General features: G+C 44.1%; 1 protein-coding gene across 1 annotated transcript in view; it reads right to left on the bottom strand.

The window, feature by feature from the left end:
• The window catches only part of raver2 (ribonucleoprotein, PTB-binding 2), a 136,147-nt gene that overhangs the window by 26,003 nt on the left and 85,455 nt on the right, over window positions 1-24,689 (bottom strand). Inside the window, exons 5-6 of the mRNA XM_056277653.1 lie at window positions 10,830-11,021; window positions 4,682-4,802 (exon numbers count right to left, since the gene is read on the bottom strand). Coding sequence (XP_056133628.1) covers window positions 4,682-4,802; window positions 10,830-11,021 — 313 coding nt within the window. The remainder of the gene's footprint in view (window positions 1-4,681; window positions 4,803-10,829; window positions 11,022-24,689) is intronic.

Here is a 24,689-nt window from a genome sequence, read left to right as displayed (position 1 = left end):
TGGCACTAGTTTTAAGCATACACGTTGCATTTCAAAAACATAAGATCTGACAGCATGGAACTACTCAACCTTGCACGGTGAGGCCTCATCAAAATGCCTCCATGACTAAATACCCTTTCAATGGGTGCACTGGAGGTAGGGATAGAGAATACCTGTGTGGCAATCTGATAGAGGGTAGGGAATTTGGATTTGTTTTGCTGCCAAAACCTGAGGCACGGGACTGAGTCAGAGTCCTGCTCAGCGATCAAGTTGAGGTATGCAGTCAACTGAGCCTGGCCAGACGGCTTCTTCTCGGTGGAGGAGGGAGTCCTCCTATAGTGGGAGAACATTCTCAACTGCTTCTCAGGAGGAGACTCTGAAAGTTCACCTTCCCCTGGTCCTGTTGCTTCCGCTGCATCTGCTGTTGATACCGCTTGCTTGTCACCCTCTGCCTTTATATACTCTGAAATGAGAGGGGGCATGGGGGACTCATTACAAATATGTTATTGACTAGGCCTACATGACAAATGACACGCCTATGTGCTTTATTGTAACACCTTCAATGATATAAACATCACAACAATCAAATAGTTAATCACTTAACTAACGTTAATCAAAACATTTCTCACCTTTGATCTCAGTCTTCAGCACATCTTTGACGTCACTGTCCAGCTGCACATCATGTTCTAGCCGCTGGAAGCCAAATGCTGGGTCCAACACAGATGCTATGAAGTAGGCATTGGTGAAAGGAAATTTGGTGGGGCCTCTTCCTTCAGCCGGCTCACATCCTGGTATCTTGACTGCACTGAAAACCTCTGCAAACCTTGTTTTCAAGGAGCTCTCCAGAGCTCTCACCAGAGGCCCACAGTATCTGGCTTTTCCTCTTATTTCCTGCAGGTAACAGCGCAGAGTGAGGACACAGGGGACAATCACACTGACGGTGACAGTAGTCTCACCCTGAGTTAGGTTGGTTGCCTCTAAGAACGGATCAAGAACTTCGATCAGTTCTTTAAGCTGAGCATACTCTCGCGGGGATAAGATAAGGCTTTTGTGCCCCACTGATTCCAACACACTGGACAGCTTTTGCATGTCTAAATGCACATAAGCCTTCACCTGCTTCAGAGTGGAATTCCATCGTGTGGCATTCGCTGTTGGAATTGTTGCATCACCAGAACACGCTTCAAAGCAGTCTTTAAACGAGGTGCCACTGTGGAGGAGGTTGGCTGCACGGGATAGCTTTGCTAGGGTGCTTGACAGCCCACTGGTGTCTTTCAGACCATCTTTTATGACCAACTGCAGTGAATGTGTGAAGCATGATAGTCTCTGCATCTTACAGTTCTCAGCCAAAGTGTCATTGACTGTCTGTTGATCTTCTGGCATCAGGTCTTGCCATATTTCATCATCGTCCTCAAATGTGCTGGGATCATGAGCTTCAGCATCACAAGGATCCTCTAGGGGAAAGCTGGCCTGGAAAGCTTTTCTCATGTTGGATGCATTGTCAGTTATGACAAAGTTGATCTTGTCCTTAATCAGGTATTCTTCAGCACAGCATTCAAACATCATTGCAATCTTCTCTCCTGAGTGTTTCCCATGCACTCTTTTGCAGGAAAGAAGATATGACTGAAGGCTGAGTTCCTGTTTTTTTTATCCATTGCCACTGTGTGTGCTGTCACTCCAAGGAATGACTGCATCTTTCGATCACTCCAAATGTCTGTGGTAACAGCAACACTCGATGCTTCTGCCAGCTGGTTCTTTATCTGTTCTTTCTTGACTTCCACCATTCCTGGAATGGTCACAGAGGAAATTGTGGATCTTGCTATGGGCCGGTACTGAGGGTCCAGGACATGCAGGAAGTGCTTGAAGTCCTCGTTGTCAACAATGGAGAGTGGCAAGCAGCACGTAATGATTAGATCTTTTACAAGGGCATCACTTATTGCCTTCTGACGTGGATGTTTGAGGTCGTACATCCTTTGCTGTCCATCATTTAAAAATGATGTGATAGTCTTCTGACCTGGAGCAGCTGGCATCACATCTGAAGCAGTGGAGGCACGGTATTCTTGGAACCTAGGGGAAGATAGGATACACACTTTAGCTTGCTGATGCCAAACTGTTTCAAGTAATCTTTCTCACAGCAAAAAATGTGTAACGTTATAGCTATAACAATATGCAATAACAATACAAATGTTACACATTATACACATAGTGGTTTGAACCATAACCAGGTAAGTTACATATTTAGTTATCTATATAACTAACATTACCATATTAGTAGATTAACTAATGTAAACTAGCTGGATAAATGAAAAGTATGAGAAAAGATACATAATTTATGAGACTAACAGGACAGGGATTAATTAGCAAAACCCAGTCATTTAATTATTGATTTAAGTATGTTACATGCTACCTAGCTGAGCTTTAACTCTCTATCCTCCGTGAGTCTGTATGTTTATTCTGTATGGGTCAGGGAGGGTGTGATTTTGTTAGAAGATAGAGCCAGTTCATAGTACTGTTCAAAAGCTACGTCGCGCGTGTCTATTTTTAGAATTTGGCACACCCAATGCTGCATATATGCAAAGAAAAATATCCCCATATTTACAGTAGCCTATGCGGTGTCACCAATCACGATACGGTTCGGTAGTTTTCGGTACATCGGGGGGGGGGGGGAATGCCACATCCGTCAAATCTTGTACCGTCTCCAGCTCTCAAGAAAACCCGTGGCGGCATCCACATTAGCTTTCTTCAATTAGTCCATTTAGCGAGTGATAGCCTACAATTATTTTTATTTGCATTGTAAAGTTGTGCACATTTTATCAACATTATTTGTGGATGCATATAGGCTAGACTTCTTCCTTCTCCGCACTTGGAGAATATTCATGGCGGAGATCTGCAATGTGCGGATTTGTTATTGCTAGTTAAGATTAATGCTAACACGGTAGTTCAGAGTGGTGTGTTTTTTCCGTTAAGTGTATGCTACTTGGTAATTAGCTAAATGATAAATAAGAAAAATCAGTTTTAATCTCCCTATAACACGAAGACGCTGCGTGTTACTTACCAACTCATCATTAGTGAGATCGATGGCACGCTCGTACCGAAAGCGAACCGTACTGTGACTTTTCTGTGCAATGCTGCATTAGCATTCTAACAGTAACGTTACTGAACTTACCTATACAATCTCACTTGGTTCTAGTGATATGATATACCCGCCACACGACCTGACCCAACATCTTGGACCAGTGGTTGAGTTACTTCAGAGGCTATTGTTACCGTAGCTAGATGGCTAGCTAGCTAACGTTAACTGATCACCAACCATATCATCAGCTGACTGCATATCACTTACTTTTCTGGGTGCATCCTTGACAGATGTCTGTTGAAGTTTGAGGTTGTCCCGGTCTTCTCCTCAATAGTTCGTTTACATATCGAACATCTAGCAGTGATCTTGCTGGAATTTGTTGTAAAATCTGTGCAAGCAAAGCGCACAATTCGGGGCGTCTCTTTAGGCATCTTCGCGCTACTGAACATGACGGTATGCACGCCACGTGAATCCACGTGTAGGTATGCACGCCACGTGCCTGCCCTTACACGAAATTGAATAATGTTACAGTATTAATATAGCTATCAATATATTTTAATAGGGCCTATTATTTAAAAAAAATCTAACAAAAACAGTCTTTATCAATTAAAAAGTCACGAGTCCGGGTCTCCAACTTCCGAGTCCGAATGCAGTAAATTCGCGAGTCCGAGTCCAAGTCCGAGTCATCAGTGCTCAAGTCCAAGTCGAGTCACGAGTCATGAAAATCAGGACTCGAGTCGGACTCGAGTCCGAGTCCTGGACTCGAGTACTACAACACTGCTTGGAGCTACATTGCATTGCTTATGTGTTCCCTTTATTTTTTTGAGCAGTGTACTTAACTTTGGTTTTGCAGATCTTGCATATTGAACGAGTCACGTCAAGCTCCTTCATCCCCAGGAGGTTGTAAAATCCAAAATGCGCCCAAACGCTTGCCTTCAGTGACGATGGGACTGGTGGAATTTGTTGCTGCTCCGTTTTTAGAAAGGCTACCAAGAGGTAACGTTAGCAGCAACTGACTAGCCACTGTCGTGTTTTCCGGAAGCCGGAACAGCTGCGTGGCAAGTCAACTTTGCCGGCAGCGAGGAGGCTGCTTGAGACTGGGAAAAAACTTTTAAAAATCGATTTTTGGAATTTGTGAATCAATTCAGAATCACAGAAGAATCCTGATTCTTGCGTGAATCGATTTTTCCCCCACCCCTAGGTAATTAGCCAGATATAATTGGGGAAAAGGGGGGGGGTTGACATTGTGGGGGAGAGGAGGTAAAGTTGATGGAAATGTGATGGTGTCATTGTCTGGTACAATGTGCTGTTGTGTTGACTTGAGTTCTGAGGCTCAAACAGACTTGGTGCTGTTGTGTTGTGGATGAATTTATAGGGGAAGGTTCTTGAAGGTTCTTGGCAACAATCACTCTTATAACGAGTTAATTAACCATAAATAAAATATACTGCATCATTTTCAAACCACCAAAGAATGGATTCTGAGAGAAACGTTTTTATCGAGCAGGGTGAAGTAACACCAGTGACATATAACTGTACACGTTGTGTTGAGAAATAACACAGCCCCAAACAACTCTGGCAATTGCGTTGATGGGTTGAGGGTGTGCGCGCGTGTGTGTGTGTGTGTGTGTTCACCTCCTCTTTTCCCAGAGTGGTGTGGTCTCATGAGGACTTGCAGGGCGGCAGGGTTAGTCATACTGGTTAACAGCTGCGCAAGATTAGGCTCTGGTAAAAGGCCTTTCTTATTACCCAGCATCTGGAGGGGCAGAATACACACACACACACACACACACACACACACACACACACACACACACACACACACACACACACACACACACACACACACACGTGCATGCATTAGCATATTTGACAAGATGTTCAAAGTAACAAAACAAAGTGTAACCTATTTTTCAGCTGAGTTGGAGGTAGTGTGTGTGTGTGTGCTGTTGCTGATGTGTCTTTACACTGGTTTACATCATGATGCCCATCTGCTATGCCAGCCGAGAGGGAGCGAGACTGGAGATGCACAGAGGGGTGAGGAAGACCTGCCTTGGGTGGGCGGTGGGGTGGGTGAGTGGGTGTTTGTGGGGCAGTTGGAGGGGTTTGGCAGAAAGTAATGGAAAGAGTATGGAAGACAGAGAGGAAGAGCTGGTAGAGAGGTAAGCAGCAGAAAGAAGAGTGATGGAGAGAGCATAAGGAGCTCCACACATCAACTGTGTCCACACACACACACACACACACACACACACACACACACACACACACACACACACACTCAAACACAGTGAATTCAAAGAAAAGACTAAGGTCAAGAATTGCTAACAACATGTTTGTGTCAATGTGTGAGTCTATATACATATTTACATATACATTTACATATAAATATATAGATGAATCACACACACACACACACACACACACACACACACACACACACACACACACACACACACACACACACACACACACACACACACACACACACACACACACACTATAAACACTCAAAATCCCATTTTGGGCGTCCGGATGGCATATTGGTCTATTCTGTTGCCAACCAACACGGGGATCGCTGGTTCGAATCCCCGTGTTACCTCCGGCTTGGTCGGGCGTCCCTACAGACACAAATGGTCGTGTCTGAGGGTGGGAAGCCGGGTGTGGGTATGGTCACAGCACTAGCGCCTCCTCTGGTCGGTCAGGGTGCCTGTTCGGGGGGGATTCCATTTCATCCCATTTTTTCTTTTTCTCTCGATAGTGAACGAGACGATGCTTCACGTGTTGTTGTCAGCAACGGGGATGCCCCCCCACCCCACCCCGCCCTGCAGGTCCATTCACATCAGCCCCTGCCTCCGAGCCTAGCGCCATCTAAACAAACGTCTCTGCTCAGCGTGTAGGGGTTCCTTCTTCTCTTTCTATTCTATTGTTGCATGCTGTCATGTCTTTTCTCTCACATTTTCAATATCAAATGATCCAATTTAAGAGCACTCTATTTCAGGGCATCCAGGTGGCATGGCGGTCTATTCCGTTGCCTACCAACACTGGGATCCCAGGTTCGAATCCCTGTGTTACCTCCACCTTGGTCGGGCGTCCCGACAGACACAATTGGCCGTGTCTGTGGATGGGAAGCCGGATGTGGGTGGGTGTCCCGGTCGCTGCTGGCGCCTCCTCTGGTCGGTCAGGGCGCCTGTTCAGATGACTCTAACGACGTTAAGGTGAATTGAATCAAGCAGAGCAGCCCTCGCTCTAGCGGCTCATGCTCAGCACTGGCAGTGCGGTGTCAGGGCGCCGGCCACCTAATCTGGAGACACAGCTCTTTAAAACAGCGGCGAGCAGGATAGCAGCACTTCCTGTCTGCCCCTGAGCTACCAGCATGACTGTAGCTCAAGCCGAGCTTGCTTCCTCCCCGTCACATCCTGGACAGAGTGCGTTACTGATGGGGGCGGAGGGGGCCTGGCTGAAACCCATCAGAGACAGACACACAATCAGAGGCCACAGCATGTGTAGTATCTGTGTGCATGTGTGTTACGGCGAGCTGAACTGGTGTCGGTGCGTTTCTACGTGATTGTGAGCGTGTGTTCTTGCGTGTCTTTGTTTGCGGGCTCGCGTGTATGTGTGCATCTGTGTGCGTTTTGAACAAGGCCAGTCGTTGCTGACAGCATCTTTAGAGGGAAGAGAGAGAGAGGAAGAGGAGGAGGAGATATCGCTTTTTTTTCCTTTCTTTGTCCCAGAGAAAATGTCAGCATGCATCAGTCTGTTTGGCTGCTGGCACCGTACGGAGCCATACACCCACTCACTCACTGACACACTCGGCTCACACACACACACACACACACACACACACACACACACACCAGGGAGCTTGGGATAGAGGAAGGTAAGGAGGCGATGGAGGGAGGGGATGGGGAGTAAAGAGAAAGAAAGAAAAGATGGCAATGAGAAGAGAAGAGAGCAGAAGCTGAGAACCAACTGCATTCAAATCCACAACCCCGAGGAAAATAAGGACGGTGCCTTGAGAGAGAGCAGAGGAGAGCGAGTCTGCACCTCCTCTGAAAGGTCTGAAGGTGCCTTGAGAGACAGCAGAAGAGAGCGAGTCCGCACCTCCTCTGAAAGGTTCGAAGGTGCGTTGAGAGAGAGCAGAGGAGAGCGAGTCTGCACCTCCTCTGAAAGGTTTGAAGGCGCCTTGAGAGAGAGCAGAGGAGAGTGAGTCTGCACCTCCTCCGAAAGGTTTGAAGGCGCCTTGAGAGAGAGCAGAGGAGAGTGAGTCTGCACCTCCTCTGAAAGGTTGGAGCTTGTGTTACTTTCACTGGCAGCTGCCGTTCATCAGTGTGTTCCTGAAAGTGCCCCAAGGGTGCTAGGCTTCCATGTGCTATTCACTAGCAGGCAGGCTTTCCTTCTTTCCCCCATTACCCCCCTCCTCCTCCTCCACCTCCTATTAACGCTCTCTCTCTTCTTTCCATCATTCTCACCTCCCCACTCCTTTCTTTCTCTTCCAATCTTTATCACTCTTCCCTTTCTCTCCTTCCCTTCACTGTCAACTCCCTCTCCTCTCAATCTTTCCCTCCCCTTAACACTTCTCTCTTTCTCATCTTTTTCTCTCTTATCTTTCTCTCTCTCTCTCATCTTTCTCTCTCTTATCTTTCTCTCTCTCTCTATCTTTCCCTCTCTCTTATCTTTCTCTCTTATCTCTCTCTCTTATCTTTCTCATCTCTCTCTCTCTCTCTCTCTCTCTCTCTCTCTCTCTCTCTCTCTCTCTCTCTCTCTCTCTCTCTCTCTCTCTCTCTCTCTCTCTCTCTCTCTATCTCTTGCGGAAATATCCATCAGCTGCTTTACACAAAGAAACATTTCCTTCCTAGGTAAATTTTCCACGATATAGAGCCTGTGAACATCCCTGCTATACTTTTCACTCTGCAGGTCACTGACCACACTCTGACATCTTCCATCCGCAGGCCAGAGGATCCCTCTGTGAGCACAACAGCTTCCTGTCTGGCACACCCAGAGGCAACACAAAACAGCATTCCCCTTTGCTAAGATGGGACTTTTTGTGTCCTGAAAATTCAGCTTTTTACGGATGAAAGATGTATCTTTTCTTTCAGATGGCAGTATTGTGGAAATTATGCTGCACTGTTGTCCCGTGTCCAGGTAGCTTGGAAGTCTATTCCGTTGCCTACCAACACGGGGACCTCCAGTTCGAATCCCCGTGTTGCCTCCGGCTTGGCCGGGCATCCCTACAGACACAATTGGCTGTGTCTGCGGGTGGGAAGCTGGATGTGGTTATGTGTCCTGGTCGTTGCACTAGCGCCTCCTCTGGTCGGTCGGGGCGCCTGTCGTGGGGGAGGGGGAATAGCGTGATCCTCCCACGCACTACATCCCCCTGGCAAAACTACTCACCGTCAGGTGAAAAGAAGCGGCTGGCGACTCCACATGGATTAGAGGAGGCATGTGGTAGTCTGCAGCCCTCCCCGGATCGGCAGAGGGGGTGGAGCAGCGACTGGGAAGGCTCAAAAGAGTGGGGTAATTGGCCGGGTACAATTGGGGATAAAAATGGGGGAAAACAAAAAAAAGGCTGTTCTGGGTACTAAGGTCATGTAACTAACTAAACCCATGTAAGGCCAAAAAGCTGCAGTTCAAGTAAAAACTTAAAAATGATTGAAACTGGACGTGCGAGGCTTCCATGTGATGAGATCTCCTCCAGCAGAGCAGCAGTAGTGGGTTTGTGTGGGGGGACTGAATGGCTGACTGAGCCCATGCACCAACTGGCACACTGTCAGCGAGTCAGAGTGCATATTGAAAAGTGAATTCTTTTGGCGAGTGCGTCTAATGAAAGTAAATTAAAGAATCCCAGCAGCACTAATGAGCAATTTGAAGTCACTGACCCTTACGTCCGTTACTCGTGTACTCACTGCACCCACTCAACTTGGTTCCAGAGGCTACTTAACCTATTTGGCCTTCAGCATGCGGTTTCCTGGTGCCAGTTCCTCTGGCCACACTTCAAACCACAGCCAAGTAAAGACAGAGAAGAGAGAGAGAGGCGCTAACGGTAGTCCACCGTGTTCGCCCGTGGTCACGTGACCGGCAGGGGCTCTGCATAAACTGTGATGTAGATCGTTGTATTCTTTAGCCTCCTTTGTACGAGTGAACGGCTGTATTTCTGCATGTGAGATTGTCTAGCTGTGTGTTCATGACAGTGTGCACGGTGGTCGTAGCGTGCCCTGGGGCTGCGAGTGTGGTTTATTTCAAGCAGATAAAGAAAGTAATAAGGAACGCGGCCAAGGGAAACGTGTTTATCTTCAGTTCCTCTCGGCCATATCAATACTCCGTGGGAGGGACGCCGGAGCAACACAGAACATTCCAGCTCTGCACTGGTGTGTGGAATCTGAGTCCATACAAACCTCGGGGAAATGAAATTAGCCGCGGGGCATCAGATCCATACATGGATGTAGGGTGTTTGCTAAAATATGTGGACAGATTTTTTTTGTTTGTGTGTGTGCGAGAGAGAGAGAGAGAGAGAGAGAGAGAGAGAGAGAGAGAGAGAGAGAGAGAGAGAGAGAGAGAGAGAAGACAGGACGAGAGAGAAAATGAGAGATTCTCTTTACACCTTGCACTGGAATTAATCTCTTTTTCCTACTTTGCTCATTCCTTTTGCTTTGACATTTGGTATGAAAGAATGTCTCCAATATCGACACGGAAATCAGTGGCGCTTTTTATGCAGCTAGCGAGGAGCAATTATTTTGATATGCTTTTAGCAAGACTTTGCAGGCGCTAGGAACGCCGGATGGTCTTTTTTATCTTTACTTCAGAAGTTGTGTGGTGCATTTGCATACCACAAGCTGGTCCCTCTGCCTTTCCTTGCTATTTACCAGTTCAGATTTGCACATGCACAACAAGTTGTATATTGTTTTACTCCTGCAATTCACACTGCATTTCAATGCAAAGATGCAAACAAAACAAAAAAAACAACAAAAAAAAGAGGTGAGAAAAGAGACTCAGTACAGAACATTGATAATGAGGGAACACTGTTATATGTTGTTTATGCTGCAAATTTAAAGTTTGGTGCGTAAATAATCTGCATGTGTTCATGTAACGTTTGTAGAGATGCAAGATAGAGATGGAGGGTAAAAGGGAAAATGCAACATGACCGTTAAACATGGGGAGTGCAGTGTCTTCACCCATACATATATCTGTGGGTGTATATCGTGTGTGTAATTTGGTAATCTTTTTTTTGGGGGGGGGCCCCTTTTTTCTCCCCAGTTGTATCTGGCCAATTACCCCACTCTTCCGAGCTTTCCCGGTCTCTGCTCCACCCCCTCTGCCGATCCGGGGAGGGCTGCAGACTACCACATGCCTCCTCCGATACATGTGGAGTCGCCAGCCGCTTCTTTTTACCTGACAGTGAGCAGTTTCACCAGGGGGACGTAGCGCGTGGGACGATCACGCTATTCCCCCCAGCCCCCCTCCCCGAACAGGTGCTTTGATTGACCAGAGGAGGCGCTAGTGCAGCGACCAGGACACATACCCGCATTCGGCTTCCCACCCACAGACACGGCCAATTGTGTCTGTAGGGACGCCCGACCAAGCCGGAGGTAACACGGGGATTCGAACTGGCGATCCCCGTGTCGGTAGACAACGGAATAGACCGCCACGCCACCCAGACGCCCTGTGTATTTTGGTAATCTTGTAATAAAACTTACCCAACTGTTGCGCTTATTGCACGTCGCTTCAGCTAAGCGTGTCAGCTAAATGCCTCAAGGATAAATGTAAAATATGAATGCACCCTACTCACCACACCCTGGGCAGCAATGAGGGCTGCCAAGGTGCTTCTCCCTGAGGTGCCGGGCGTGCAGAGGGACAGACGGATTTCTTGCCCTCCCACAAGCATTCTGTCCATCTCGATCAGGATGGCCTCTGCTTGCTCAGCGGTCTCATACTCCACCACGCCAAAGCCCCGCACCGGGCTCCCCTCGTCCTGAGCAAGCTGGAAGACAGGCGGGTCATGCACTGAGAGGACGCTCAACTTCCTCTGTGAAACGGTTTTTCAAACTTACATTGCAGAGCACTGTAATGGGCTAATATTATTTGCTCTTTCAAACACACACACAAAAAAAATAGACAAACATCATGAAAAAGAAAGGAAGGATGGAAACGTAAAAATGAGAAAAAAAAAGATATATCAATCGCCATTAATCACCACGAAGACTCAATTAACATCAACCACGGGGGTTTGCTCAGAGAAAGTGGGCGACAATCATCAGCCTCATCTGGACTTTCAGCTTGTCCAGTTATTTAACTGGCACTGTGTCACTTATCTCAAGCTTGTTCCTATAATCTCTGGGCTCTATTATGTTAGGAAACACATTTTACACACACACACACACACACACACACACACACACACACACACACACACACACACAAATGGGCTGCCACTACCTGGATTCCCCGGCACAGAGACACGGGACACAGGTCGTAAATGAGGTCACCACAGCCCATTTATTACAACAACGCTTTAAAATCACCAGACTTGAGACCTATGTAAAAAGACTATTAATCAATCAATCAAGTTGCACTTTCTAATAGCGCCTTTCCAACTGCAACTGCCACTCAAAGCGCTTTCAATTACTTAACAAACTTCTCCGAAGACTTTCGGGAGACTTTTGCAGAGACTAAAAACCAATTTATCTGTCCTGAGTCAATTAGACCAACTCAGGACAGCTGGTCCACACACCCCACTCTGCAACAACAACAACACACACACACACACACACACACACACACACACACACACACACACACACACACACACACACACACACACACACACACACACACACACCTACACATCTTTCACCTGCACAACAGTAAATATATTTAGGACAGATAGACTTTTCCTACAATCCCAACAATTACTATTAAGTGGGTGTGTATGTTCTTCGCGTGTGTGTGTGTGTGTGTGTGTGTGTGTGTGTGTGTGTGTGTGTGTGAGAGAGAGGGGGGGGGAGGGAGACAGGCAGACTGTCAGCAGTGTATTACGATGGAGGTAAAAGAGCTTGTCTCAGCTCCTTTGTCAGATATGCTGGAAAAGATCTTATCTGACATGCTGTAAAAAAAAAAACATCCTCTTGTTCCTGCAGTACCACTCTGGGGTTTAACTGAGAATACACAGACATATGCACGTGTGCACGTTCACACACACACACACACACATAGCTGATTTTTTTTTTTGTCTATGTGACTATGCGCTATAACAGTTAACATTCAGTAGATGTGGATCCTCACGGTATACGGCGGACCGGTTTTATTCACACCAAAAAAACAAAACTCTGAGGCCAGTTTCAACTGAAGCTCGAGTCATCAATTCTATTACAACTAGCGTCTGCAGCTAAGTGCAATTAAATAGTGCAGACAGGATGATAGTGAATAGTTAATGGATGTTGGCCGCTAATGGCTACCCCTTTATATGGCTAAGAGCTAATGGCTTCTAGTTACAAAAAAAAAAAAGAAAGAGAGAGAGAGAGAGACCATCCCCAGGTGATGTATTGGTAGTAGTGGCTGAATCCATTTTAAATAATAGTGTGATTTATAGATTCATGTCACCATTGACATGGCGCAGCCTCATTTCAAAACTGTTAAATATCTAGCAGGACGTCAGGCACAAAAGCTCAAACATATAAAACAATATCCATACACGCTCATTAGCAGGGCTCATTCGTTGTTGCTTATTATAGTTGTTATCATTAGTAGCATTAGTAGCATTAGTAGTAGTGCTAATACTAGGAATGATTATATTAGAGGGACAGCGCAGGTTGGACGGTTTGGAGACAAAGCAAGAGAGGCAAGATTGAGATGGTTTGGACACGTGTGGAGGAGAGATGCTGGGTATATTGGGAGAAGCATGCTGGATATGGAGCTGCCAGGGGAGAGGAAACGAGGAAGGCCAAAGAGGAGGTTTATGGATGTGGTGAGGGAGGACATGCAGGTGGCTGGTGTGACGGAGGAAGATGCAGAGGACAGGAAGAGATGGAAACGGATGATCAGCTGTGGCGACCCCTAACGGGAGCAGCCGAAAGTAGTAGTAGTAGTAGCAGTAGTAGTAGTAGTAGTACTAATACTGGTAGAGCAAAAGCTTAGTTATAGTGGTATAACAGCACAAGTTTTTCACCCATTAACTTTCAATTGTTTTTGCACGGGTGTTTCGTTTTCCTCTCAGGAATGTGTTTTTAAAATCATATTAGAAACCAGTCAAATGAAAAATGAGATACAGAGGTAAGTGAAAGTGTTCACAACAAGTGAACCCTTATCTAAGTGTTCACAAAAAGGCCCACCAGATCGCAAAGCTTCACACAAAACTCCACAAAAATCAGAAGTTCTTTTATTGCCATGTGCATTACATGCACTAGGAATTTAGCTTTAGTCCGATCCATAGAGGTCCCACCTCACAACTTACAGGACTTAAAGGATCTGCTGCTAACGTGCTGGTACCAGATACCAGAGGACACCTTCAGAGGTCTTGTGGAGCCCATAGCATCGACGGGTCAGAGCTGTTTTGGCAGCAGGAGGGGGATCTACACAATATTAGTCAGGTGGTTTCAATGTTTTGGCTGATCGGTGTAATATACATATATACATATAAAACAGATCTAGTAAAATATAAACAGCAAAAAGGAAGTAGGTTTTATAGACAGATCACAATATTTACATGTGTGTCAGTGGGGGGCAGAGGGCCCGTTGATTAGCCCTGGGAGTGGGGGGGCATATTTATTGTTAGTCATTTTATCAAACAAGTATAAGACAATTATGGAATTAAAGATCATAGCCAGCTACAATATTACAGCATCTAGATTCATAATATTTATCTTCAGTTATACAAATAGTTACAGTGTTTGCCTCAACTCTCTCTGTGAAGCAGCCCCACCCCCCCACTCATACTCTGCCCACTCTCCTCTTTTTCATATGCTGTTCCCTCTGGTTGAGATGGAGAAGAGATGGATGGGTGGATGGATGGATGGAAAGAGCAGAATGATTGTGTGGAGGAGTAGGTCGATAGGCCACCACCGTCAGCATACATTAAGCAAACTTTATGTAAATGGCCTGAAGCAATCTGCTACTCCAGAGATGGAGGAAGGCAAAGGGAGTAGGAGACAGGAGAGAGAGAGAGAGAGAGAGAGAGAGAGAGAGAGAGAGAGAGAGAGAGAGAGAGAGAGAGAGAGAGAGAGAGAGAGAGAGAGAGAGAGAGAGAGAGGTAAGGTAAGTAGAGAATGAGGAAAAATACCAGTCCATGAGTAAACTAGCCCATGACAGAGTGGGCAGAAGAGTGAGAAAGATTAAGGAAGTGATGTCAGAGAGTGAAGAGCAAAACAAAAACTTGCGATGAATTATGACTACATGCCAGCAGCCATTGAGCCAGTGGGCAAACTGTGGTGCATACGTCATGATGCAGTAAGAATGGAAAAGATTTGGTAACACTTTCTACGAAGCTTGCATCAATAACGCCCTATAAGCATCTATAACACCCTATAAGTGTAGTAGCTATAAGTCATTGTAAGATTCATTATAACCATGTATACGCCCTCACAACACCTCATAACCACCTTTATGATACATTATGTCAATTTAAAACGGATTTATGCGTTATAAATGTCATCATTAGCCTGTTTATCTGTCAAATATCATAATGCATCATAGCCAACTTGTTTACTGAAGCTTTGTAGAGATGCATAATGAGACTTCAGTGCGATTTCACAGTCTTCAGCCATAGCCGTTAGTCATTGTAATACACATTATAGGAAAGTATGGGCGTTATAGATGCAATAGATGCTTATAGGGCGTTATAGATACAAGCTTCATAGAAAGTGTTACCAAAGATTCATATTATACTTGGATTGAAACTATCATTAAATGTGCATGACTGGGGCGCCCTGGTGGCTGACCTAGTGGAGCGCGCGTACCGCATGGGGCTGAGTCCTTGCTACAGTGGCCTGGGTTCAAATCCGGCCCAGGCCCTTTGCTGCATGTCATCTGCTCTCTCTCCCCTGCCTTTCCAGTTTCTCTCTCGACTATCGCTATCAAATAAAGGCGGAAAGTGCCAAAAAATAATCTAAAAAAAAAAGAAAGAAAAAAAAGTGCATGACTGACTTCGTGTAAGTGTGTGGATGCACGTGTGTGTATGCATTGTAAGATGGTGATGGTGGTAACATGGCTCGGGTCCTGGGCTGTTCTGGTGATGTCTGGACACTGCTTGGTATCCTCTTCATCATATTCTTCATATATCTTATAATTCCATTACAATTCTGTTATCCTCTTTCAATGTTGCATTGTGTAAATTGTGTAAACACAACATCCATTGCACGTTGTCCGTCTTGGGAGAGAGATCCCTCCTCTATTGCTCTCCCCGAGGTCTCTTCCTATTTTTCTTCCTGTTAAAGGTTTTTTTTAGGGAGTTGTTGCTTATCCGATGCGAGGGTCTAAGGACAGGATGTTGTGTTGCTGTAAAGCCCCCTGAGGCAAATTTGTGATATTGGGTGAAACAAATAAAATTGACTTGACTTAAGCAAGCAATGACAATCAAGGTGGTTTCAATCAGTGTTTCACGAAATGTGTGTGCGTGTTTTCAGTCTGCAAAAGATTTATCAGGCATGTGTGAGTGCATGCACCTTGTAAGAATTAACTTTTCAAAAATATTTCAAAAGACCTCTGCCAAATGAGACAGCTCTACATAAAGCAACACTCCAGAGATGTTGTTGCAGCAGATTTTCCTGAGACCAGAAAGATCCCTCAAAAGTGCAGCCAGTTGGAATAACCTGGCTTCTCTGTCTTGAATGGGGGTATCTGAATATTCAAATGTTCGACAGCATTATGTGAAGGGATCATATTGTGGGTTACTTTGGTGTCATTGCAAGGTTTTAACTGTTATCTATGGTGGCAATTTGCTCCCTCACACAAAGAAAACAGAAGCGGCACCCACCTCTATTTCCTACATGAGAGTATGGTCCTCCAAGCTTTTAGTCAGGATTGTTAATATAGAATTAAAAAATGTTCAAATGGGCATCCGGGTAGCATGGCGGTCTATTCCGTTGCCTACCAATACGGGGATCGCCGGTTCAAATCCCTGTGTTACCTCCGGCTTGTTCGGACACAATTGGCCATGTCTGCGGGTGGGAAGCCGGATATGGGTGTATGTCCTGGTTGCTGCACTAGCACCTCCTCTGGTCGGTCGGGGCACCTGTCGGGGGGGAGGGGAGAATAGCGTGATCCTCCCATATGTATCGGAGGAGGCATGTGGTAGTCTGCAGCCCTCTCCGGATCGACAGAGGAGGTGGAGCAGCAATCCAGGATGCCACGGAAGAGTGGGGGTGGATACAATTGGGGAGAAAAAGGGGGGGGATCCCCAAAAAGTTTTTTTTCAAATGACATCATGAAGCAAGTTATTATTAGGAATAATGTCTGATGATGTTGGCTGATGTTTTTTTTGTAATCTGGCATGTAGTAAAACATGAAAATTCTTGCTGGACTACTGATAAGAGGAGTGACAAACTTAGCTTGACACCGAGGGGTCACTGGGGTTAGCCCTTAAAGGACCTAGGGGTCAAACTACAGGACATGCTGTGTTAGTGTTCATACACACAAACATTCCCTCAGGTCACTTGTGTGTGTGTGTGTGTGTGTGTGTGTAGAACCCTGGGTCCCTTAAGCTGCCTGTCAGTGTGTGTGACAGCTCTTAACCTCAAGGTCCAGCCCCCTGCCAATAGAGATCGACTGTGACAATGACAGGGCTGAGCTGCATCTGAACCTTGTGAGTGTGTTTGTGTGTGTCTGTGTGCATATTGTGCAAAGGCAGCATCAGCCATCTGATCACAGAGAGGATGTCATGACTGTCTTGTCACAACTGTCTATATGTAGGAAGACACTTGACCTGTCACTGTCACTGTGACAAGTCTGACTTTAACAGTTCTATAATGAGAATTGGAGAGGTAGAAGATAAATTGTGTGTGTGTGTGTGTGTGTGTGTGTGTGTGTGTGTGTGTGTGTGTGTGTGTGTGTGTGTTAAAGAGAAAATGGGACAGACAGAGAGCAAGCGTGTGACTGAGTGAATGATGAGTGACTGCTGATAGAAGATCGCCAGAAGTAGAAACTCAAGAGAATAAGAATAAGCCATGACTCTCAAGGGGTGTTGATTAAAACACCTCTGTTGGAGTTGGGATCTAACCAACCTAACAGACCTTGAGGGACCATCATTAAGTCAAAACAACCTGGAGCTAAATGCCCTATAGATTGTAGAGATGATAGTGGAATTCAGGAACCCACCCCCCCCTCTCTCTGATCACCATCCATGGCTCACCAGTCTCCATGACGGACTCCTTCAGGTTCCTCGGAACCACAATCTCCCGAGAACTGAAACGGGAGCAACGTATCAACACAGTCACAAAAAAGGCACAGCAGAGGATGTTTTTCCTCAGGCAACTGAGGAAAATCAACCTGCTACTGACGATGATGGTCCAGTTTTAAACCGCTATCATCGATCCCAGGTTAATGCCAGACTGCAATGGGTCATCAGAAATAAACATTGCCTGTGACCTTTCCACCCTTCAGGGCCTCTATGCTTCCAGGTCAAGAAGAAGGGCGGACGAGATCATCAGCGATCCTTCTCACCCAAGATCACCACTCGCTTCCTTCCAGAGAGCTTCAGGACTGTAAAAACTAGAACCTCCCGCCACAGCAACAGCTACTTCCCACACGCAATAAAGCTCCTTAATGGTTAATCACTTCTACACTGCACCTTCCCCCCGCCCCCATCACCACCACGACCACCAACTGCGATCTATTTATTCACTCTAACAAAGTGCAATATTCAATAGTGCAATTACTGCAGTGAATTACTTACAGTGCAATAATATACTCTATTTTTTCTTCTCTCATCTTTATTCTATTGTCTATATTTGGTTTTTAGGTTGTTTATATAGTATTATATACGATATACTATTATATATACTATATCTATATCTATATCTATATATATATCTATATATAGATATATATAGATATATATAGATATATATATATATAGGAAGTTGGGGAGTTGTTCCTTATCCGATGAGAGGGTCTAAGGACAGGATGTTGTGTTGCTGTTAAGCCCACTGAGGCAAATTTGTAATTTGTGATATTGGGCTATACAAATAAAATTGATTTGATTTGATTTATATATATATATCTTATGGCATGAAACAGGCTTGTACTGTCTCCAAGAATTTACTTGACTCACTGGATTTTATATATATATATATATATATATATATATATATATATACACACACACACACACACACACACATACCCTGTTCTTCTTTATATACCGTTTTTATTGCTTTTATTATTTTTTTATTATGTCTTTAACAAATATACAAGCAACCGCTAAGCGAAATTCCTTTAAGTGCAAATATCAATCAATCATTCAATCAATTTTTATTGAACATGTTAAAGAAAACGGTGGCACGGTGGCGCAGTGGTTAGCACAGTTGCCTCACAGCAAGATGGTCCTGGGTTCGAGCCCCGGGGTAGTCCAACCTTGGGGGTTGTCCTTTGTGTGGAGTTTGCATCTTCTCCCCATGTCTGTGTGGGTTTCCTCCGGGGGCTCCGGTTTCCTCCCACAGTCCAAAGACATGTAGGTCAGGTGAATCGGCCATAATAAATTGTCCCTAGGTGTGTGTGTGTGTGTGTGTGTGTGTGTGTGTGTGTGTGTGTGTGTGTGTGAGGTGACTGCACTAACCACTGCGCCACCGTGCTGTCCAACTTTTCTAGTCCTACCCCCTTATACTATTCATAATTGCATGATGCATTGATAATAGTTGATAATAGAAAATGGACATTCAGTTTACAGCTATCAGTGTCTGTGATATGTATCTCAGTTGGCTCAAACAAATCAAACCATCTGGACAAATATACTTGGCCAATAAATGGATTCTGATTTTTACAGCTGTGACTATAAGAAAGACTAATGAAATGAGACACTTCTTGGATTATACTCTGATGATGAGCAGAGGGGGCCAGTGAGTGTGTCAACTCTCTAATTTGAATAAATCTAATACTTTAACAGGCTTTAATTAGTCGTGCAGCAGTGATTGTCAGTAATTGTGATGGCCATCTTTCTAGTTTAGTTTAGTTTAGTTTTAATTTAGTTTAGTTTATTCAGTTTATTTCGAACGTTAAAAAAATAAAATGTATAATGAAAACAAAAATCAAAACAAGTAAACGATATCATCATCAAACATTAATTTCAAATCTCGGCCGTTCGAAAAGGAGCAGGCAGAAGTTAAAAACTTTTCTAGTCCTACCCCCTTTTTCTATTTTAATATTTCAACAGTGAACTGTGTGATTTAAATGAAAACTCAATCATCTACCACCAGTGACCATGAAGTCTAGTAAATCACACAAAGAGAATTCATTCAACAGAACAGCTCCATCCCATATCTGTTCAAATATTATTTATAAAGAGTCTTTTAAATTTGATTATTGATTCACATGTTTTCATTTCATCACTGCAATTGTTCCATACCCTGACTCCTTTGGTTGTGACACAATGATATATTGCATTTGTCCACACACATATTCCTCTCAGGTCATAATTACTTTCCCTCAGCTGGAACAACCCCTGGATACTGTCGGGCACTTTATGATTTAATACTTTGTACATGATTTGAGCAGTTTTAAAATCCACCAGATCTTCGAATTTTAGTGATTTTAGTTTGATAAAGAGTTGGTTTGTTGGTTCTCTGTAATTGGCTTTGTTTACTATCCTTATGGCTCTTTTTTGAATAATGAAGATTGAATCAGTGTTGGTTTTATATGTGTTCTCCCACACTTCCACACAGTAGGTGATGTATGGAAGTATGAGGGAACAGTACAAGGTGTAAAGCGAAGCTTGATTTAGAAGATCTTTGACTTTGAATAGTATTGCGACTGATTTGGATACTTTAGCCTTGGTATAATTTATATATGTGGTTTCCAACATAATTTATTGTTCACTATTACCCCAAGAAATTTAATTTCAGTCACTCTTTCTATTTCTACATTGTTAATCATGAGTTTCTTGTTTGAGTTAATTTTACGGTTACCAAAGATTATAAATTGTGTTTTACTTAAATTCAATGTTAGTTTGTTTGCATCAAATCACATCTTGAACTTCATCAGTTCCTTTTCCACTATATCCAGGAGTTGATCCAGATGATCCCCACAGCAAAATAAAATTGTGTCATCAGCAAATAAAATGGCTTTCAGAGAGTCAGACACTGCACAAATATTGTTTATACAAAGAATAAACAGCAATCGTCCCAACACTGAGCCCTGGGGGACCCCACATGTGACTTTCAGTCAGTGAGATTTGAAATTTTGTAATTCAACATATTGATATCGGTCTTTTAGATGGCTGGTTAACCAGGAGAGTGCTGTTCCTCTAATTCCATATGATTGTAGTTTTTTCAGTAATAACTCATGGTCTACAGTGTCAAATGCTTTTTTTAGATCCAAAAATACCCCTATTGCATATTTTTTTGTTTTCTATTGCCATTGTTATTTCATCTATAAATTCTATAAGTGAAGTTGTTCTGTTTGCTCTAAAACCGTATTGCTGATCATACAGTACATTGTGTTTTGTGATGAAGTCATGTATTCTTGAAAAGTATATTTTTCTAGTATTTTTCAGAACTGTGGAAGCAAGGAAACAGGTCTGTAATTTGAAAGGATGTGTTTATCACCAGACTGATAGATTAGTATGACTTTGGCTGTTTTCATTTTGTTTGGAAAAACACCAGTTCGTAGGGATTGGTTACAAATGTGAGACAAAGGTTTTGCAATGCATTCGATGATATTTTGAACAATAAACATGTCTATTCCATTCAAGTCAGTGAACTTCTTGTTCTTGAAATTTTTAACTGTATCAATAATTTCTTTTTCATTTGTTCCCCTTATAAATATGGATTCTTTGACAGATATTTTCTTGCTTTCCACATTATCTCTGCTACTGGTCTTTGCACTTTCCTCAGCCAAATCAGGACCAAAACTGACAAAAAACTTATTGAACTCATTTGCAACCATGGCCATGTCATTAATAGCTGAATTATTTCTAGTCAGGAAATGGTTAGGGTATCCTGCCTTCCCACTTCCTTTTTTAATAATGCCATTTAATACATTCCATGTTTGTTTAATATTGTTTTTGTTGTCCTCTAGTAATTTACTGTAATAATCCTTTTTGCTGATTCTCATAATTCTTGTTAATTTGTTTTTATATATCTTATATTTTTGATCAGCTTTTTGGCATTAACGAAAAAACAAAATCCTATAATTGGACATGCACTTTTGATTGCTGCTTCGGAATAAAAAAAAATGTGAGAACTGACATTTTCTGAAAGCACAATAAAGCTAATTATTTGTGCTCCTCTGTACCATGCCAGTAGCTGTGGACAGTGATTTATGAGTCATATGCTTTGTTTTCTATTCCATCCCAGCATCTAGCCACTCTTCTGTGTCTTGCAGTTCATCAATCCATTACTCCATTCTGCCATCCTCCCACCCATCAAACTGTCAGTCTGTCCCTTCACACATCCATCTTTATACCACAGACAGGAGTTGCTGTCTGCTGTTAAGTTTCACTGTAGTTTAAGCATCGCACAAACTGTAGCAGAGTACTCTACCTGGGAGATGTTGTGAAGTGGTAAAAAAAGGTAAAAGAGTGTTTGTGGGTAGTGTTGAGGAATAAAGGTTGCAATGGGCGTTATCTAGTGTGTATTCGATGCAAATGTTTGTCAGCCAATTCCCTGACCGGGGCTGTGCTGCACCAAAGGAGACATATTATCCGAATCAGAATAATCTGCCGTTATTCCCCTGTTGAATCTTCTCCAAGCCTTCCATCATCCCTTCCGTCCTTTTTTCTCCTTCCTCGCTCTATCTGCTGCTTCAGCCTCTTGTCACAGACAGTTATACAGCACCCCTGCCCATTTTCTTTTCCCTCTGGCGAGTGGTTCCTTGCTTTGTTTGAATGGGAGTTTTTTTCCCCTTGCTTAATTTTCAACAGTCACTGTTACATTTTTGTCTGTAAATATCTCATCCACGTCTTGTTCTGAGCCCACCCAGTTGTTTCACCTCAACACTCCATCCCTCTTTCTCTCTCTCCATCCCCCGCTTTATTAGGCCTGACATGCTCAGCCCTCTCCATCACGTCATCCATCCATCCCTCCTCCTCCTAATAGGTCTGGCATTTTAAGTCCTCTCTACTCGCCCTCCACTTCTTTCCATCTTGCTCTTTCTACATCCAATTCTTCTGTCCAACCCGCTAATGCAGTTGACATTCTTGACCCTCTTCTCCTTCCATCTCTCCTGGCTGAATCATTCCACAGCATTACCTGGGGGAGGTCTTTCTGTAGGCAGCAGAATTACAGGATTTAGGGCCAAGGGGACAGGTTAACGGTGCTGTGAGGAATCGGGGAGCGATGACGGGACTATGATTTTCGGTCCACACGCCAGAGGTGGAGGGTTTATGTAATAAAGATCGCTTGAAGTGCCTTCCAGAGAGAAATCGGGTATTGATCTGTACAGATGAACATGTAGTTCGCATCTCAAATGAACTTTTCTGTTCAACATGACGGGGACAAAGTGTGTAGGGTGACCATCTTTCAAGTGGAGGACCCTGGGGTTGTGTCCTTGAGCAAGATGCAGATGAATGCAGATGAAACCCTGCCTGCATTGTGAGCGCTGTTCTACAGCTGACCCTGTCCACTGGCTACCTCTAAAATAAGGAATTCCCCTTTAGGAATCTGTGACAGGCAACATTTTTACACTATTAGTTTCATTTTTTTAATCATTATATTGATGCATTACTCTTGATTATTTTCATCACTTCATGTGCTATGTGTAATTCAGCTTGAATCCTGACCTCTATAGCTCAGCAATGTGAATAACAACAGATCAAGGCACACAAGACAAATAAATTCAAATAGCAAGGTATCGGATACACAGCACACTTGCCAACGCCCTCAGTGGAAATTTTTCACCGAGGTCGCTAAATAGTTTGCTGAGGACTGCAAGTGCGAAGCAAGTGGGCGTAATCAGCAAACAATGCAGCGATCCTCTGCACCTTTAAATGAGCCTACGTTGATAAAACATGTTGCTAGAAAAAATTTAAATAATAATGGCATGGAAAGGAAAAGCAAAACAGATAAAAAAAACTTGTTGTGAAGGGAAGCTAAGGCAGAAAACACAGAGGAGAAAAAAGAAAGATCTGCCATCCTCGATATGCATCAGTCATCGCATTAATAAATCCTACTGCACCTTGGAAGAAGCACCCTGCTACGTAGAAATCACATATTTGTCTAAAGAGAAAATATGATTTGAGAAAAAAATAACTGACTGCTGCTTGTACTCCACCCCTTCATTTATCCCTCTCTATGCCGTTTCTGTTTCCTATGTAAAGATCATTATAATATTACCCACACTGTGTGTGTCTAACGAATATCATGACCAATGCATCTCAAGTACAAAAACACACACGCAACTCCACGTGAACTAATGTGCAGTAACACATATGCACTTACACAACATGCTGGGCCATAGGTCAAAGCCTGCTGGCTCTGCAACAGTGGAGCAACATGAGCTCAACACCCACAAAGCATCATGGGACCAGGATGCTGTGGGTGTATTGATTTATGTGTGGGATTTGGGGAGAGGGGTGGAGCTAAAACTGGAAATGCAGTAGCTGACATACACTCACTGGCCACTTTATTAGGTACACCTTGCTAGTACCGGGTTGGACCCCCTTTTGCCTTCAGAACTGCCTTAATCCTTCGTGGCATAGATTCAACAAGGTACTGGAAACATTCCTCAGAGAGTTTGGTCCATATTGACATGATAGCATCACGCAGTTGCTGCAGATTTGTCGGCTGCACATCCATGATGCGAATCTCCCAGTCCACCACATCCCAAAGGTGCTCTATTGGATTGCTTTGCTTTCATGTTGTTAACGCCAAATTCTGACCCTACCATCCGAATGTTGCAGCAGAAATCGAGACTCATCAGACCAGGCGACATTTTTCCAATCTTCTATTGTCCAATTTTGGTGAGCCTGTGCGAATTGTAGCCTCAGTTTCCTGTTCTTAGCTGACAGGAGTGGCACCCGGTGTGGTCTTCTGCTGCTGTAGCCCATCTGCCTCAAGGTTCGACGTATTGTGCGTTCAGAGATGCTCTTCTGCATACCTCGGTTGTAATGAGTGGTTATTTGAGTTACTGTTGCCTTTCTATCAGCTCGAACCAGTCTGGCCATTCTCCTCTGACCTCTGGCATCAACAAGGCATTTTCACCCACAGAACTGCCGCTCACTGGATATTTTCTCTTTTTCAGACCATTCTCTGTAAACCCTAGAGATGGTTGTGCGTGAAAATCCCAGTAGATCAGCAGTTTCTGAAATGCTCAGACCAGCCCATCTGGCACCAACAACCATGCCACGTTCAAAGTCACTTAAATCACCTTTCTTCCCCATTCTGATGCTGGGTTTGAACTGCAGCAGATCGTCTTGACCATGTCTACATGCCTAAATGCATTGAGTTGCTGCCATGTGATTGGCTGATAAGAAATTTGCGTTAACGAGCAGTTGGACAGGTGTGCC

This window comes from Lampris incognitus, chromosome 3 (assembly GCF_029633865.1).
Source record: "Lampris incognitus isolate fLamInc1 chromosome 3, fLamInc1.hap2, whole genome shotgun sequence".
In the NCBI taxonomy this organism is placed as follows: Eukaryota; Metazoa; Chordata; class Actinopteri; order Lampriformes; family Lampridae; genus Lampris; species Lampris incognitus.
The sequence above is the reverse complement of the archived record's forward strand: the minus strand, read 5'-3'. Positions and strand labels throughout refer to the sequence as shown.